Source organism: Oreochromis niloticus, linkage group LG2, assembly GCF_001858045.2.
Source record: "Oreochromis niloticus isolate F11D_XX linkage group LG2, O_niloticus_UMD_NMBU, whole genome shotgun sequence".
Classification (NCBI taxonomy): domain Eukaryota; kingdom Metazoa; phylum Chordata; class Actinopteri; order Cichliformes; family Cichlidae; genus Oreochromis; species Oreochromis niloticus.
The window spans coordinates 26877526-26896402 of record NC_031966.2 but is presented as its reverse complement, the minus strand read 5'-3'; the positions used below and the strand labels follow the sequence as shown (position 1 = coordinate 26896402).

The 18877-nt window shown below is 42.2% G+C and overlaps 1 protein-coding gene across 5 annotated transcripts; it reads right to left on the bottom strand.

Annotated features, from left to right (window-relative positions):
• On the bottom strand, positions 1 to 18374 carry sh3rf2 (SH3 domain containing ring finger 2). 5 transcript variants are annotated; one of them, XM_005467848.4, is made up of 12 exons: positions 18247 to 18371; positions 18064 to 18136; positions 17288 to 17714; positions 15218 to 15499; positions 13005 to 13100; positions 11578 to 11961; positions 2358 to 2479; positions 2040 to 2210; positions 1533 to 1807; positions 1189 to 1448; positions 674 to 975; positions 1 to 592 (listed from the first exon to the last, which is right to left on the bottom strand). In XM_005467848.4, the coding sequence occupies exons 2-12, from the start codon at positions 18096 to 18098 to the stop codon at positions 412 to 414; spliced, it is 2535 nt and encodes an 844-aa protein (XP_005467905.1). In that variant the 5' UTR covers positions 18099 to 18136; positions 18247 to 18371; the 3' UTR covers positions 1 to 411. The 5 variants fall into 5 exon arrangements, with proteins under 5 accessions (XP_005467905.1, XP_019223052.1, XP_005467906.1 ...); XM_019367507.2 differs by having other exon boundaries at positions 18064 to 18373; XM_005467849.4 differs by lacking the exons at positions 18064 to 18136; positions 18247 to 18371 and adding an exon at positions 17862 to 18009.
• Between the last annotated feature and the right edge of the window lie 503 nt (positions 18375 to 18877).

The following is an 18877-nucleotide window of genomic DNA, read 5'->3' as shown; positions in this document are numbered from 1 at the left end:
TCAAGGAAGTATACTTTATTACCAGAAAGGTATTTCACCTCATAATTTCTCTAATTATGTACAAATATAGTTAATACTTTCTTAATGGGTTTTGACAAAGGCACTCACAAATGCGTGTAACATGGGTATAAAACGAGGAACAGTCGTTAAGTGTTTTTTTTTTGTGTGCAAAATCTTGTAATAGTACATGTGTAAACAAACATGCACGGACATTAAAGGACGCAACAAATATTTCCAGAGAATTTACCCATACTCTAAATCAGAACAAAAATAAACACCTTCCACCTTCCAATTGTCGTTTGGCAGGATTAACCTTTGCAGCTCTAGACGCATCACCAGGTCTATCAAGTCACTTGGCAGTTTTAAAACATGGTATTTAGAAATATACAGAACTACAGAAGGAATGGACGGTCAGCTGAGGCGTTCGAGGGATTGAAGAATACTGCTCTGGAATAATCCTGTCTGCCCACTGCTCTCCTGAGTAACAAGAACCCGCCCATCAGGTCGCGGTCTGTGGACGAGGACAAGCTCTCCTTGAAGCAGACTGAGCTCTGAGTTTGTTTGGGCTAAATGTGTCGTGGTAACTCTGTGTCTGTGGGAGAAAAAAAAAGTCAGTAATGACTTTCAAGTCTGTATGATCAATCACTGCTCCAAACCCATAAATCCAACATACCTACTTGGGCTGAACTGTGCTGACATAGCTGACAACGTCGGCTGTGAGGTTGTCGGCTTCTGGTTAGTATAAAAATCTGTCATGGCTGTTTCAAGCCCTTTCCGGAGAATAGGACCTTTTCCATCTTTGAGGATAATCCCAGGTCCGTCCCTTCCCAGTGTGAGCGATGGGGCCCACACTTCTAAAGGAAGGGGCCCGGGTCGGCTGTTGGAGAGAACCTGATTTCCTGATGACCAAGAGGCGGTCCGATGTCTTGGGGGAGGGGAGTCTTCATTTGTGACAAACCGCACTGACTTTGCCGACTATGGAAATAAAACAAACTGTAAATCACACGAAAAGTATCGAGATTTAAGTATATATATACAAACACACATATACATATATATGACCACATTTCCCCGTATGCTGTTTCCTTATTAATTTGCCAACAAACATGCCTATGCAGTATATATATATATATATATGCAAAAGCAAGATCAACTTTAATGACACTGATTTCACAAGAATGGCATTACCTTCTCTGCACTGGTCTTGTGCATGTCAGGCTTTACTAGAATTGACTGAGGGGCAGTGATGTCCCTGTCCTTCATGAATACAGCAGAAGAGGGCGCTGCTGGATCAGTCATCCAACCCAGCGGTATGTTAGCATTGGATACAAAGCTGCTGCCCTTCTTCCTCTGCAGAGCAGGCGAGTAGCCAGATGCCTGATGTTGTGCAAAGTGCTGCAAGTTGGAGGGAACGTGGGAACTGCCCATGTGGGACGCGCGATTTGAGCCTGAAAAAAAATAAAAGATCGTCACATACCTGACAAAGTGCATAATTCAATCAAGCCAAGAGAGTGTGGTTGTTTGACACTCGCCTCTATGTGGGTGAAAAATGCGCCTTACAGTCTCCCAACCCTGTGAATCCCCGTAGAAGGTAGGTTTTCCAATCCCAGCGGACGACACTGCATGGTGTGCTCCGTTTGGCACAGATGGGATCTGTCCTGGTGAGTATATCGCTCCATCACCATTCACCTTATCAAGAGCAAGGACCACAGTAGGGTTCTTGGCAGCTGTGTGTTTCTTTGCAGATAAAGTGCTGTACTGCGAGGGCACATTAGGCGCTTTGGTCTCCAGCAGTCTGGCCGAGGTTCTGTAGTTTGGGAACAAAAATATTAGGATAGTGATATTAATGAATGTCTGCTTTCACATTTTTGCTATATATGACAAAGAAAACAGCAGCAGGCCATGACATGCAGCTTTATATTTCTGATTCATAAATGGGTGTACAAAATAGCTCATCTTCATGCCCACACTATGTTACTATCTGAACCCAAATAGAATTTAGCTCCCATTTCCTGGGGTCAGAGATCACAACCTCTCACCTGAGCACAGGAGTGACGTAGTTGCTGGGAAGAATGCCCACTTTGCCTGTTCTCAGCGATAACCCACGCAGCCAGCCTTCTTTGAACTTTCCGTACACGCCCACCATTTCCCCTTTCCTCAGCTCCAGCTCCTCCGGTCGGCGTGGTTTGTAGGAGTAGAGGACAGCACACCTGAGAAGTCAAAAACAATATACATCCAGATTATTCAGCCCTTTTTTGGCCATATATAACTGTTTCTTATTTTATTCACACCTCATAGATGTGCTGCTACATTATAATACCATTAACACAACGTGACGTTTCAAAACAGTGACTCACACACTGATGGAGAGCTGCTGTGTGGAGGAGGTTTTGCCGTCTGCAGAGGCAGAGGGCATCTGGGGGTTCATCAGAGCCATAGAGATTGTGGGCGGAGTCTCGCTGGTCATTTTCTTCTCGCTCTAAAATGGGATAAATTCAAAATTATCATATAGGAAGCAAAGGACACCTCATGGTACATCGTTTATTATTCATCCTGTAATCACAATCCCAGCAAACATAACAGTGTGGGCCAACAGTGGGCAAGTGTGGGTGAACAGTGGGGCTGGGGGCAACCTGTAATAGGGTCCTTCCATAGGATTTCTATGGGCAACCTAGAAATCCTATATAATGACCCCATAGGGCTAGAAGTGCTGTCGGCGATGATTAGGCACTCCCAGTTGGGGCCTGCTTGGGATAAGTGTGGGCTTGCCCTGCCCACACAGCCCCACAGTTCACCCACACCTACCCATTGTGAGCCCGCATAGGCATGTTTGTTGGCACATTAATAAGGAAATATCATACAAGGAAATGTGACCGTTATGGAGATACTTAAACGACAGAACATATTCTATTATGCGGTCAGAAATATGAGCCTGAGAAAAAACGGCCGATTCAAATTGGAAGTTAAACTGATCCTGTTAAAATACTGCAAAAGAAGTCAATTAGTGAAAGAAATCAGGACATATTCCATTTTCTAAGACAGCCTAAATGTTTGGTAGAATTTGATTTTTTTGTCTTTTATTGCAGCAAGTGGCTCCATAGTAAAGTGGGTTATGTGTTGTGACTAAAAAGCAAAAGGTCTCTGATTTGGGCTTGGAAAGCTAGTGAGGGAATCTGGCTAAATCGTCTATGCGGTGACCCCTTGTGATAAAGAAGTCACTAAAAGTAGCAACATTCTGGTAATAATGTACCACAGAGCACATCTGGGCCCCAGTAGGACAGCCCACTCTGTGTGGGCATACTGTGGGTACGATCAGGCTCACAATGGGTCCCACTGTGAGCCTCTCTTTGCCAAATTTCACACTGATACTGTGGATGTGTGGGTTTGCCCACAGCACCCCCCTCACATAGGCACCAAAGAGGGCCGCTTGCTGGGATGGCTGTCTATACCAAATGCAATTTTAATTCACAAAACAGTTTAATGTCAACAAATGTGGTAAACTGATCAGAAGAAGGATAATTTACTATTTTAGAATGTTTATTAACAGTACAAAAACTTCAGGATGTTGATTTTTTATGAACAATGGCAAACATGTAACATGAAAAGCAAACAAACACTTTTAAAAGAATAACAAGTTTTTATCTGGAGAGACCCTGATCTCTGAATGTATTGTTTTAATTTCTTCTTATTTTGTTGTGCTCAGTGTGTAATCCTGACTAATAACAGCTGGAGTTTATAAAAACATAGCAATCGGGCTACATCTCTGTCTCCAGCTCTCTGCTCTGCTAATCTGTGTCATGGACGTATAAAATAATGGACTCAAGAGGTGCACATCAGCGTGTTTGTTTGACTGGCCACACACACGTTGGCTGCATTCACACAAAATTTTCCAAGGTAGTGCCTTTCCGCATGGCTGTGCAGAGGTGTGCAGAGGTGTGGGCCCATTTATTTCTTCATGCTTTAGAACGTTACAGCCGCGATACAATCAGAAAATAACGTTTGATTTTTCTGATTCACTGCTTTGTTCTGCTCAACACCGCTCCCTCTTTCGCTCGCTCCCCCGTTGAGCCAGGGAGGAGAGGTTTAAATGTTGTTGTGTTGTTAAACAGCGGCCTACGCACTTTGCTTGTTATGCCTTTAAGACAGGCATAATGGCACGTGAGCCTTCTGATAATATAAAGCAGTATTATGTAACTTTTACGCCTCCAACGCCTCATTTTTGGACACTACGTAATATGGATGAGAGGGTGTGAAGGTGCATTAACAAAGACCTGCTGCCATAGCTCACCACACACAAGGCTCTGCAGCAGGGGACCGATGTAAAAAAGCTGAAGATATGAGAGCATGCACGGAAGCAGGAAGGGAGGGTGGCTATCAGCTGAGAACCTTTTACTCAGGCACTTTTCACTCAGTGGGAAAAAAAAGTAGATCTGCATCACAAAAGTTGAGTGCACAACAGGAGCCGAGGACGTGTTGAGCTTTCTTCCGACTGACAGCCAAGCTGCTACTCTCCTTCTGCGAGCTGACACTCCTAACACTAATTTACCTGTTGTTGTGTATAGTAAATTGCTGGTTTGTATCTAATACACCAATAAGCCGGCTACAGTAGATTATTGTGCTATCTACTGTACAATATAAAGCGCCTTGAGGCGACTTTTGTTGTGATTTGGTGCTATATAAATAAAATTGAATTGAAAATTGAATTGAATTGTGTTAACTAAATGTCAACTCATTTGCTTGGACATTGGTAAATAAGTTGACATTTGGCATATCAGTGGTGGATGATTATCTCTTGTGTCAAATCAGTTTGTGCCAAGTGTTCAAAGAGAGTGTGATTAAAAGCTAAATCATTCATGGCTTTGGTATGTTGCCAGAATTTCACAATCGGTGCATTCCAAGAATGCAGTGCATTCAGTCTCTACATTTCTCCTCATTTCTTTAAGTTTCTCTTTAAATCTGTCACACGTTTGTACATAAGAAATGATTCATTGGATTTTCCTCTGAAATTCTTAGTCATATTTTGAAAAATGTAAACATAGACTTCTTTTGCAGTGTATCTTTACAGATCAAAGCTTGTTTACTTAAAGCTCAGAGCAAAGGATATTTTACAGTGATGAAGTCAGCAGGATGTGAGTCAAACATGACTCTAATAAGGTGCGTTAGGTTAACCTTTATAAAGCCTGGCCTGTGTGCTGCTTTTTTTCCCCTTTAATCAAACACATTAGTCTTTCTTACTTAAAACAAAGATGCAGAAATAACATTGCTGCGCCCATCTTCTCTGCTGATTCCTGCTGCCATTTACAGCATCACCACTAAACTGCTGCTCGAAGCTTTAACGATAGCCTTTGGGCTCAGAGTTCCTGTTATTACAGTATGTGGCTGGATGTTGCAGCGCTCTCACACTCTGCGCTGCATTTGCACTGTAACTCAACAGCACAAAGACAGATGTATCTGACAGACGCATCCAGCTCTGTAACCGCAGTCTCGCTTTTCAAAGGCAGCTCTGTGAGGCAGAAGTAAAAAGTGTGAAAGTAAGGTTACGTGCACCGATACCCGAGGACACGACAGACTTACATCATATGTGAGAGGCCATGAATGAGCATCTCTGTCATAAAGAAAACAACCATGTTTTTAAATGAATGAAGAAGCAGTATACATTATATTTGGACAAAAAGAAAGAAAGATGCAAAACACTGACAACAAAGAATAACTTAATGTCTTAAATTATTCAGCTCTTTTATGACTTTGTGTCCTATTTCTATTGTTAGGTTTTTATTTTAGCCACAAAGAACTAGCTTTATTTATACTGCAGTCACGCTATGGCCAGGTGCACTGACCCAGTAGCTGCAGTGGCTGAGGGATATTGAAGGATACTTACACAGAGAGACTAACTCTGATATTAGTCAGGCAGCAAATATATCCTTTGACCTCACATGAAGTGAGACAGTTTGTATGGATGCCCAAAAAGTACAAACCTAAATAAATTAATGAGCTCTTGTGATTTAATATAATGAATAAATGTAAATACTACAAATATAGTTCAGCAGTGAGGTTCCAGACGTAGAAATCACATTCATATTTTCCACAGGATAATGAGCTTTAATCTCATGACCGTCCAAAGTGAACTTAGTATGAGCTACTGTGTGACTTTGTGAAATAATGTCAGTAAAGTCATCAGCCTTGTTCTAACAAAAGCACATTTTATTGCCATGTTGTGGAAAAGAACTACTCTGCACTCAGCTCTGCATTGAAATAGTGCTGTTACTATGGAAATGCCTGAACTCCAGGTCGCTTAGTAAGAATAATGAGGAAATCACTTCTGGAGCCTTTAAAACAATATATTTTATTATATTAAAAAAGGGCTTTTTGAAGACTTTTTTTCCCATTTCACATGATGTTATAACTACAACCTGTATCTTCTGAAATGATCATTTTACCGCCATAAAAGCAAACACTACCAACACCACGTCATAATGTGTGTTTAAAAATTATGATATGAGGTGAAAACATTCACAAAGCTCTGACCGGACAGGTGTTTCCAGTTATTATGGATAATTAAGGCTTCTAGTCAAGCTGAAGCTGGTTAGCGGTGCTGGATATTACATGATGCTTAACTGTGATCAAAAGGTGCTAGGCCTGCACAGAATCAAAAACCACCAAACAGCACATGACACGTTTGACTTCTATCCAGCTTGATCTCGAGTCACCGTGGCATCACGCCGACATCATCAGGAATTACCTCGCGGGATCACTTGCAGCTGCACTTTTCTGAGGTTGCTCTCCACTCACTGCAACCCCCCGCCAAGGGCACGATAGAAGACACGAGGCTTTTCCCTCATCCAACCAGCTCAGATGTGTGACGCCGTTACGTCTTCTGCGTCATTTTCAATATTAACATTTTATTTGTTAAAACTACACTATTCAAGTCTATTTTTTTCCTGCTAAAAATTATTAACGAGGCCAAAAAAGATTCAAAACAACTGCAATTTATAATTAATTTAAAGAGACATAGAACTGTTGTTTAAACATGTGAAGACATAAGATCTGTGCAGACTGATTTAAAACCTCATTTGATTGATAGATTGATTTATAGGTCTTTGGATCTTATTTTGAGTGTTTGTTTATGAAGTTATGTATAAACCCTGTCAACTCATTATAATGGATATGTTCTCTTACATGTTTATTGTTATGGAAAAGTTTTTACATTAGGTGAAAAGAAGAATAACCTTGACCGCAGCTTTTGTCCCCCACCCTAGTGTACTCACTAGCTTTCATCCACTTTACAGGTTCAGGATTTTATTCTAGTTCAGTTTTTAAGCTTATGTCTCCACCCTAACAGATGCACATGGCCACACAGGCTTGAGGATGTGTGAGCCATGGATGTGTTTAATGAAAACTCCAATCAGACAACGTAAATTAGCTGTGCAGAGGGACGCGTGAGCTGAATTTAAAACAGCCAGTTAGAGGGTGAGGATGATTTATATTATTGACTAATCTCCCTTTTTAGTAACCAATTAATGCTTTGGTTTGTAATAAGCTAAAAAAAAAAAGGAAAAAAAAGCCTCTTACAAATGTACAATTTGTTTTGGTCAAAGATTTCTGAATAATAGAGCGACAAATTTAGGAAATCAATGACAGGAAAAAAGAGGGAAGAGGGAAAAAAATATTTGTGGAGAAAAATAGTATAACTTCCACGCACTGTCCCGCTTACCATTATTTTTTATTTAACTGCAACGTGTCAGTCTGTGCGACCTTCGTCGGGTACAGCGAAACAATGTTGATGCAAACATTTGCACATATATGCACATTCAGAGAGATTAAGCCAATTAGGGACTCCTCCATGTATTCTTTAGTCAACTGAGTGATGCACAGTGTTTTTAGGAAATGCAAACATCACAATTCAAACCACATAAACCCCCAAAAATAAGATCACGGAAAAGCTACCACATAACATTGAGTGCAAGTTCATCATTCAGTCCTTTAGGTGACAATATCTGCGAGGTGAATATCCAGAATGCCTCGCTTCTCTTCAGTAACAAGTCATGGTTTCCACCCGTTGGAGGTACTGGAACATGTTCAGTGTCACAAAATCGTAAAGATGCAGAGATCATGTTTCATATCATTAAGCGCATTTTTTTTCATTAAAAAATGCACTTCTACTGAATATTTTTTATCGCATCGGTGAATCACACTTTTATGTTCACTTACTCTCCATGTGGTTTTGCTGATATATGCAAAACCACAAGGGCAATGTATCATTTATATATAATTTGAGTAGATGCACATGTAATCACGCTTCTTATCAGAAATTTTTTTCCGGTATGCGACTGAAATAAGTATGTAGTTTTACTAGTGTTGTGACAGTGGACCCAGTGTCCACACCAGTAATTTCCATTTGCAAGGGGATTCAAAGGAGTCTGACACGGTGTTCTGGGAATCTATCCTACCCGTTGTTTCTGCGCATGTGCACATGCACATGCACATGCACAACACAAAACCCAAATTTACTTCATTTTTTTAACCCATTGCCAATATTTCTTATGGTTTTGGTTATGGTTATGGTTAGGGTTTGTATTAGTCAGAAGTCACCGTTAAATTATAATACGGGTAGGATGATTTGCCAAAGTAGGACGGTTTCTCAGACTAACGGCTGACTATCTCGAGTTTTAATGGAACCAAGTTGTCCTTTAAATTTCCTCCTCATTTATATAAAAACAAAGGTTGGAGACTCAAAATGGGATCTGATTTCAAAATTTGGCAGTGCTTAAAAAAACCCAAAAACCTGACCTCACTCACGGAAGAATAGGTAGTTACAGGTTATTTCTCTACCTCTTGTAAGAATTTAGATTTTATCTCTATTACTCTTTCAATAAAGTCCTCTGTGGTTTTGCACATTTGTCGCAATCTAAGAAACTGACTTTTAGGAAAGCCTTACTTAAGTGGCTTCGGATGTGCGCAAGTAGCTAATAATAATGTATGTCTATCAGTATCCTTTCAACTTTCTTACACATAAACCACATGTCAACGAAGCGTAGTGTTTCTCTAATGTACTTAAATGTAAACTGAAGGTTATTTTTAAATGTATATTCAGTTCCCCTTCATTTCCTTGAATGACTAATAAAATAGAAGCAAAGCTGTAAATTTAAGAAGCTAAAAAATAGATTTTATGTAAAAATTAAGCATTAAAATAATTAATTCATACTTTCATGTAACTTCATCTAAGCTAAGGTAATTCCCTCCTCGCTGCATTAGCTTAACAATCTACTTTAGCTAAAATGCTGCTAAGCTTTTGACCAGGTCACCTACAATCCATCATGTGTGACTAATCAAAATCTGAATTCATTCTGGGTTCCTGTTTTGTACCTCTGCACAGTCAAACACTGAACTAGATTACAGATCGACTGCAGTCCTACACAAACACAAAGCCTCAGCTCTTCTGATCTGTGTTTACCTAAACTTTTATCTGTCTATCTTCTATCTCCGATTAAGCTTGAGGTTTGAAGAGAACCGTCTGCCACTTATCTTGTTTTTACTTTTAAATCTATGTTTTATGTTTTCGGAAGCACTTTGTGACTCTCTGCACTTGAAAGCTGCCGTATAAATAACTCAGCCTAATTATTTCTGCTCTTTTATGCAGTCACTTTGCAGGCTGACTGCATAACCGCTGATAACAATAACAATGATGTAAGATATTCTGGTGAAGTATGATAGGGGAGTGAACTTTTTTTAAAAAATTAATCCTAAATTTTGCTCTTACATAACCGTGCTGATATTCACACTAATATGCATTATTTCATCCACAGTGGGAGGGAAGCTGCAAAAAAAAAAGAAGAAGAGAGAAACAGGCGAGAGCCAGAGGTAAGAGCTGATGGGAAGCGGCACCAAGAATAGCACAAACATGCTGTCTTGGTCACCGGAGAGCTCAGCCTCAGCTTTAGGGACACGGGCCCTCCGCTCCCTTAAAAAGGGGGGAGTGCGTGGCTCGTCTGCCATTACAGGCTCGCTGATGTGAAAGGGAGCGTTACCTGCTTAGTGAAGAGGAAGGAGTTTGAAGGAAGGGCAGAGAGGGAGAGGGGTCTGTTATGTAAGGAACTTCAGTAGTGACTCATCATCATCATCAGCATGAGAGCGATAAGCAGACACACTGAGGGACTCTCTGAGCCTCCCACTCTCCACATCTATTTCTCATTTTTTCCTCCTCCTTCTTCCCACTTCATGTGTTTTTTGTTTTCGCAGCCTGAAAATGTGTCGCGTTTCTCTCCCTCGCTCCATACCATTTTCTCCGCCGCTCAGCTTTTCCTCTTCCTGCCTTATTGCCCCGTTTCCTCATTTCTTATCGTTCCCCCTCCGCCTCCCTTCCTCTCCTGTTTCTCTCCAACCTGCATGAGGTTGAGCATTTCTGCGCTCTGACATGTGTAATTGCAGGGCAGAGCCGAGACGTCTGAAAGGAATCAAAGGAAATCGCTATTCTGAAGGGCAGGGAATTTGGCAGCGCGTTACATTATTAAGCCTTCCAGAGGCTTTCATGCCAGCACTGTACTCTCAGGCCCCGTGACTTGGTGCCACATCACCGTTGTTTTCTAATGTGAAATAACAGCATTATGTCCGGTTATTTACTCCAACGTGCTGATGATTTATAGGAGCTTTCGGGTCATTTCCCGAGTAAGTTTATCACAAGCTTTCTCAGAAATGAACTCTTCTTGTCTTGGTTAAAGCTATGTGCAGGGACATGTTTACCAATCATGCCTCGTTCTGATATTGCTACACATTCTTCATAAAGTATGCAGCAGATATCATGTTAGTGCCGGAAAAGCTATGAACCTGATAGCCTGAAACACTAACATTCCCAAAGTCCAGCCTCACTAAACAATGAAACAGCAAAAATCTCCAGTTTCAAGACTGTTAATGACTTTTAGTCTTCTAGAGGTAATAATTAATTTAGACAGTAAAAATGACCTGCTTTCTTCTATGCTCCCTCAGAGTTAAAAAAAAAAAGAACAACTTAATGAGTCGCTTTAACAATCCCATCAAATCAGAGGAGATTTCCTCTTTTCTCTCCTGCCTGACATTTCTCCCTGTGAGGATTCAAACTCGCACAACATCACAAACCATATGTCCCTGAGATGAAGAGAGAAAAAAACGAAAACCCACCCTGTGGAACTATAATTCATCTCAGAGGGAAAATCCTGGCTTTTGTCCCAGGACTCATGATTAAAGACCTCTCGAAAGTTACGGTCCACTCACCTCCACTCCTCACTTCTTTTGTTTCCCTTTCCCACATGTGTCTCGTCTTAATGAGAACCACTTAATCACAAGGGCGATCTCTCTTTCTCACTCATTCCTGCAGCTTACAGTGTCACGGTTCCCCTCCCTTAACCAGAGGCCAACTTGATCAGTGACTCAAATAAACACTTCTTATTACCGCACAGAAAACCATTTCACCTTCTTGCCAACCACATGTTTTCTGTTTTAGCAAATCACTGCGAGCAAAGCCAAACCCAGCTTTAATTAAAAGATTACAGCAGAGGTGGAGAAAAAAAAATAAAAACAGAATAATAAGAGAGTTATGCGACTCACTTGTAACAGGTGTGTGTGCGAATCAGAGCGCCGTCTTCGCTGAGAGTTCACTCTGGAAGAATGAGAGTGGCCCCGGGTGGCAGTGGGCACAGAGAGGTGCTGCGTCTGACCCTGACGGTTGTAGCTGTTGAAGGTGTTGTTGCTGTCTCCTGTCTGATAAAAGTTGCTTCCTCCGGCTGCGGGCTGTTTCCGCTGGTTGGAGAGGGGCAACGCGTTGATGACGGGCGTCTTAGCTGGGGCTTGAGGTACTCCGTAACGGGCAGTCCTATTGGACGCGTCAGTGGCCTTGTCTTTGCCCCCGCTCGAAGTCTGATGGTGAAATTCTGCTGGATCCCCCCCCCTCCGACTCTTTCCCTTCAGCAATTTGGCAGCCACAGAGTTTGGCTGGAATAGGATGAATGCATAAAAAGGAACCACAATAAGAAACGTAACACAGAAAAATCCTCAGTGAAGAAAAACAATTCCTCTCAAACTTGCTCTAACCTGCGCCTGCCAACCTCTGCTCCTGCTGACCAGCTAAACATCTGTCTAAATACACCCACTTATCACCGCTAGACTCACCCCTACAACTTGTTGGACAGGCAGGCAGCAGAGAGCGTGATAAGTACCAGCCAATAAGCCAGGCAGGGTTGGCTACTGCTGAGAAATGAGCTGCGCAGACAGACAGGCAGTCAGACAGGCACTGGCAGGGTTAATGCTTTCACTCCCCACAGTGATGTGCTGTTATGCCACCCAAGCAGAGAAAGCATTACTGTGTCTTTACGCCTGGCTGCACGACACAGGAAGAGGCTGGCTCAGAAAGGAGAGGAGAGGAGAGGAGGAAAGTGGAAAGGAGAAAGATAAAGAGCATCACTGAAGCAGGGCTCGAGGAGAAGACATGGGTGAGTGGGAGATAAAAGTATGCATGTGAGGTAAAGGACTAATATGAAGAGGGGGGTTTATTAGTGAAGAAATCACAGCAAAGCAAATGACAAGTTCAAGTTAGGAAAGTAAACAGGAAGTGAATGAGGCATTGACCCCAGTGACTGAATGAACAAGTGCCCCCCCCCCAGCATGGGTGAAGTAAATTCCTGGAGGCAGAAAGTGCAGAGGAAAACAAATGACAGTCAGCCAGCTAAGCAAGCCCCGCAACCCTGAGTAAGCCGCATAGTCACAAACTAATGAGCAGCTGCAGACACAGCAGGACTTCGCAGATTAGCTTTCTGCCTCAGCACTTTACAGAGCAGGAGTGACATTTACTGACAAATCAGAGATTTGAATGAAAAGCAAGTTAGCATCCCGGCAGTGACCTGGAATTAATGGCATCCGGCGACGACATCTGCAGTTCAATTGATTACACTACCGGAGAAAAGTGGCTAACGGCAGGTGTCGACCTCGATCGCGCTGAAAAGGTCACAACCCACATCCAAGGAAGAAAAGCAACTCACCTCTGTAAACTGCTCAGGGCAGAATCCCACTTTCTCCCCCAGCTTGGCCTCGATCCAGTCTTCATCCACCCGCCTGATGAAAGTAAGAATGTCTCCCTGTATGAAGCACAAAATAAATAACAGATAGACTGAAAACCACACACAAGACGGGACACAAGATGGATTTAACAGAGTGAGCTTGCCCCCGGAGACTGAGCACTCAGCTCGGAAACTCTCTGAGCCCTGTGTTTCTCCACATGTGACATCAGCTCCCTTTGTGTCTGCAGGCCTTGTCCTTTTCTGTGGCCAGCCTCTAAAAAAACCATTTGACCACCTGCATTAAAAAAAAAAAGAGGCTAGCTCGAGGGTGCTTTAATGGAGAGCACAAAAGCACCGAGGCCCTTATATAACTGCCTCAGAAATCCAGGGTAAGTAAGAACTGCTGCAACGGAGGTCTGAGCCTCCGTTTCCACAAGTCTCAGTTTTCAGTCTCTGAAAACAGTGAAAAGAACAAAAGCGGTGATCCTTATGTAGCAGTCTTTGCTGGGGACTTCCTGCGCTCTTTGTATTCACAGATTGCTACAAATTCAGGTTTAATATAAAAGAAAGCAGGATTAAGTTCAAAGGGTTAAGCATTAAATCAAAACTGCTGTTTCCCTGCCATGAGAGCAGGGAAGTAAATACACCAGTTAAAAGGCTTCTAACATCTTAGCAGACGGCTAACTGACAGATCTGTCCTTTATGCATCTATGAAATCTAAACCGAAGCAACTAGTCAAACCAGCAGCTAAAACTATGACTGTATGACTTTATCGGTGTCTCACATCATTGTGGAGGAGTTTTGGCCCACTCTTTGTTTATGCACAGCTCCCATCACAGCATTTCAATCAGGTTGAAGTCTGGAGTTTTTACTACACCACTGATTCTTTTTCTTTTCAGTTACTCTGTTGTAGATTTGCTGCTGTGGTTGGGATCACTGTCCCATTTTCAGCCAAACTTTAGCAGTCAGCCACATGGCCTCTCATTACCTCTCCACTATCATCTTGACAGCTGGTATGAGGTGTTTGTGTTGATATGTTGTGTTTGGTTTCCAAACACGGTGCTGTGCACTATGACCAAACATCCGCACACTGGTCTTCTGAACAAAGCATAAAGTCTTATGCTTTGTTCAGATAAAACTTTGCAAACCTGAACTGTTTGGTAGGGTTCTTTTGGCAACCCTACCAAACAAGCCTAACTTGTTCAGTCTTTTTCTAATTGCATTGTGGAGTCTGAGATTTAGCTCTTGGGTTTTTTTTTAGTAGTTTCTCTGAGCATCTGACCTTGGGTGTAAAGTCCTGGAAAGATTGTGGCTTTCCGTTACCACACACCTGAATATATCAGACTAGCATCAGTGCGCACACTGGCTGTCGATCAATGAATAAAGAGCATTTGAGTATCAGCAAAGGGCTGCTGCTTACGCTCTCTGGACCAGATTTACTAATATGTTGCTCCATAAACTGGGTTTTGGTGTAAAAAAGGTGCTGTCTGCGTTTAAAGGGAGAGCGCAGTAACAAGATTGTTTGTAAGAGGGGGACTCAGAGAGATTTGCGACTGACGCTGTTAAACATGTCGGTCACGAGGTGACCTCATAAGGTGCAAAATGTAAGGAGGGGACTATTTAAATCAAGCACAAAAACATTTACTGATATTTGCGACACAATTTACTGCTAATTCTGCAGATATTTAAAGCATGTCTCATTTTTACCAGTTGATATTGAAATGAATCAACTGTGCTTGTGTTTAGAAAACAGCACACACCCATCAGCGCTGTCTGGGGATCGAGCTCAAACGCTACTTTGCCCTTTTTAGTAAATCTGGCCCTTAATTCCTATGGAAGCATTACCGACTGCATAGACTCCTTTGAAAACTGTCTTTTTCACATTACTGGGAAGCTTACTGAAATCATAAAGAAATAAAATACAGGTGCTTTTTAGCCACAGTAAATATGTGAAGCTTGGTCCATTTGTACCGCCATGGTGATCTGTAAACTTCAGTGCATGTGTGATAACTGAATGTCTAAAAACGGAGGCTTATAGCATAGTTTTTGCAGCAGAACCTATATACTTTTTTACTCTAGAGGTTCACTGAAGTAAAACCCGATGCTATTTAAAAGGTTTAAAATTGTGCCCACACAATGACCTAATGAACACTATCTTTCCCTTCTGCACTAACTCAGTAGTCTGAGTGGCTCACCTTGAGGAAGCTGAGAAAATATTTGCTGTCTTCCAGATTCATTTCTTCTGGTTTAAAGTCACACAGTGCTCTGCACAGAGCTGGTGCTTGGAGCTGCTGGAGGGGCTGCAGCTGAGGTGTCTGGCTGACGGCCTGCTGCGCACTGACAGACGCACTGCTACTGTCGCCGGCGTGCCAGTTGTCATCCCCTTTGTGTGTTGGTGTGATAGCGTTACCAGCCGAGAGGACCAGCTCTCCTGACAGATCACCTCTGTGGCTATACACTGATGCTCTGTGAGCAGCCTAAAGTGTGGAAGAAAGTCAAATATCAGCTGCTTTACGTTTAAATAATTAAGATTTCTTACAAAATGTAAGGTTTTAAAGATCCTGCACTCTGCAATTTCATTTAAACATGATTTTTTTGGGAACAGCTACTTTTTTATGGTTAACACGATGGAAAAACATCTGTAAAAATCCCCGGCTCTGACACATTTTAAGAAAATAAGTGACAGTTGGTGTGTCTGCTTCACAAACACTCTGCATTTAATTTGTGCTTCATCTTCTAATAGGAGTTAGATTGTGGGATGACAAAACGATTTTGCGCTGAACCGGCACTGATGCACCACTGAGATATACAGATGACTTTGATATGACACATCCTTTCTTCTTCTTTTTTTTCCCCCTTTCAAGATTGTATCAAGTTTACACTCGAGTTTGGACTTTTTCAAAACAGCACAAAAGCGGTTACGCTGCCTGAGAGGGCACAAAATCTGATTAATATGGACTTCAAGTCATACTTAAAGTAACAATTTCACAAGTCTCCTTGTGACTTCTGGACGCACTAAATGCAGGCTACACCCTGAGCTTCACTGATTATTACCAGTGGAAAATGTCATATGTGTAATTTGAATTGATGGTTTGGGGATTTTGTATCAAGTCTGTAGATAAAGTGTTTACATCCACTTTATGCCCAATCATCGTAGCATCAGGTTACAGTTAATCAGACTGACCCATACTGTAACCATGACAGCATGCGGAAGAAGCCAAAATGATCACTAACTCGGTTTAATGAAACAGGCTCAGCTTTCTGAACTGTAACTGAACTCAAATCAGGTTTCAGGTAGAATACTGAACTCTTCTTGTATAGCTCACACATGTGAGAACGCAGATTTGTGGACTGTAAAGTCTTTGTGAACCTCACAGACTTGAATTACATGACAGTGTCACATGTGGTGCAGAGATGCATATAATACTACTAATTTTTTCCCCAACTTGTTCTACAGCTTGGCCCACCTTCCTAAGCTTGCCCATCATTTGTCCCCTCAGGGGCACTTCTTTAAGTAGAAATACGTTTTCTTCTTTAAACGCTTTATTTCTTTATTTTTAATATATAAACACCAGAATGCTAGGAATATGAAGTAATGACAGAGCTCCTGTGTATCGGGAGGATTGGTGTTTCTGTATCTCAGCATTAACATGTGCACAGGTATGAAGGGATCCAAAGAAACACTCACATTTCACCAAAAGAAACATTTTGATGAGTCAGACCCCACTCCGTTTTGCATGAGCCACAAACTTTCAGATGTATGGAGATTAGTTGAAAAATATTGCTTACTGTTGGAAATATACCTAAGCAGTAAAGCAAGCACAGCTCTCCATGTGGTTGACACACATATTATCATCTGGTTGGTTTTTCCCTCCTGTTGCCCTGCATGTGTGTGGGTGTATCACTCAGCAGCACTTCTATTGATTAATGGCATAAAGTGCTATTTTTTTCCCCATCACTTGATAATTATAGTATTTTCTATAGTTTGCATAAAGGATCTTATCTACATCCAAGATTGATATTTCATCATATTAAAAATCCCCAAAGTTCAAAAGTTAGGTAGTAAAAGTGAAAGGGCAAACACTTGCATTTTTACTACTGTGTAAAACCCTTTAGGCTGTAGTGTAGTGTAGTGTTAATAACAAATAATTATACTTGTCAGTAGTGATGTGCAACACTTGGGTTTGGGTTTCAACATATTTGTTTTTACAGTGCCACTTTGTTTCTCATAGAGCTGCAGATGACTGGGCTGAGGCCTTACTCACCTCATTGTTCCCCTGCTTCTCTCTGTTTGGACTCTCCTGGTGCTGCTTATCATCCCTGGCTGTTAAGCTTTCCCGGGACACGGGCACTGCATAGCGGGATTTCTGTGTGTTCTTGCTGGGGCCCGAGGGACCGTTGAGCCCCTCCAGGAGCCGCACCAGCAGGAGGTTTGTCGGCAGCTCCTCTGCGGTCCTGGCCGGGACAGGAGCGCGGCACTCTGGGCAAAATAGCTGGTACTGGTCAGCCTCGTGCCTCTGCAGGCAGGGCAGGCAGAAAGTGTGCTGGCAGGGAAGGACCTTGGCTGACGCATCCAGCTGCTCCAGACACAGAGGGCACTCCAGCAAGGCCATTAGAGCCAGCTCCTCCATTTTAAAACTGTTCTTTGAGAATAGGGCTTCTGGTACATCGGAAACACTGTAATCCACCATTCTGAGACGGAGACACAGAGAAAAGGAATGAAAAGCTGACGTAGTGAAATAAGTTACTGCCAGACAAAACACAGTGAAGCAGTTACAACACGAGTGACCAAAGTCCTCGCACATGACAGCCAATAGAACTCCATGTCCCACCACATACCTCCAGACAGCTTTGATAAGGCCGAACTACAACTTAATAGAGCACCCCACGCGCAGCTGCTCGCCGGTGTTCTGTGCTTTACACAGGTGTCATGTCGGCTCACCTGACTCCACAGGTAGGACAGAACCAGGAAATAACACAGTTCTTCCATATTTTATCAAGAAAACCCCTTAAAGAATATAAAAACACATGTGGTACTTACACGTTTGCTTCCTGCCAATCAGAGGGACAATCCATAAACTTCGACTATTTGGAAATGCGTAACTTCTTCCCCGCTGTAGCCGAGACGCGGTGCGCCGAGCACGGGACACAAAGGGCGCATCAGCTTTACCTTAAACCCGTGCCAAATATCATGACGACATTTTTTTAAAAAAAAAAACCCCACCTGGAAGAATTCTACTCAAAACAAACTCCTAAAAAGGTCTCAGCCGCCTTCGGGCGCATCCATCAGGAACAGTCTCGGGTTTCAGTGTCATGACTAAGTGTTGAAGTTTAACCCTTTACAGCTGATCAGCTCTGCTACACCGTTCATGGTAATGACAAGGAATATTTCAAGGTGATGTCATGCAAAGGGTTCAAATGGACGTTCAAAATCAAATCTCCTTTAAGACAAATGCTTTTGCAATTCCTACATTTAAAAAAATATTTATTTTAGTTTTTTTTTTTTTTTACTGTATATGTTTTGCATAGCCTCAAACAAATCCTTAAAAACACTAAAATTAAACATGGCAGACATTGAAGCTTTTAATTATTTTTCTTCTTCTTCAAATTAACCGTCTGAGCATGCCCATCTTTATTGATTAAAACAAATCCTGGGCATCGTTTACAGCGCAGTCGTGTGACTTTGGCTCCCTCTGCTGGTGCATACACTCACCGCACTCCGCAGCAGTTTATAAAGCGCCACAGCAGTGCACATCAGTTTGAGTTGAGTAAAGGGAATATCAAGCATATCTGACATTCACCGGCACTCCCTTCCTCCACCACAGTTTTGCCAAAAGGCATTTGAAGCAGTTCAC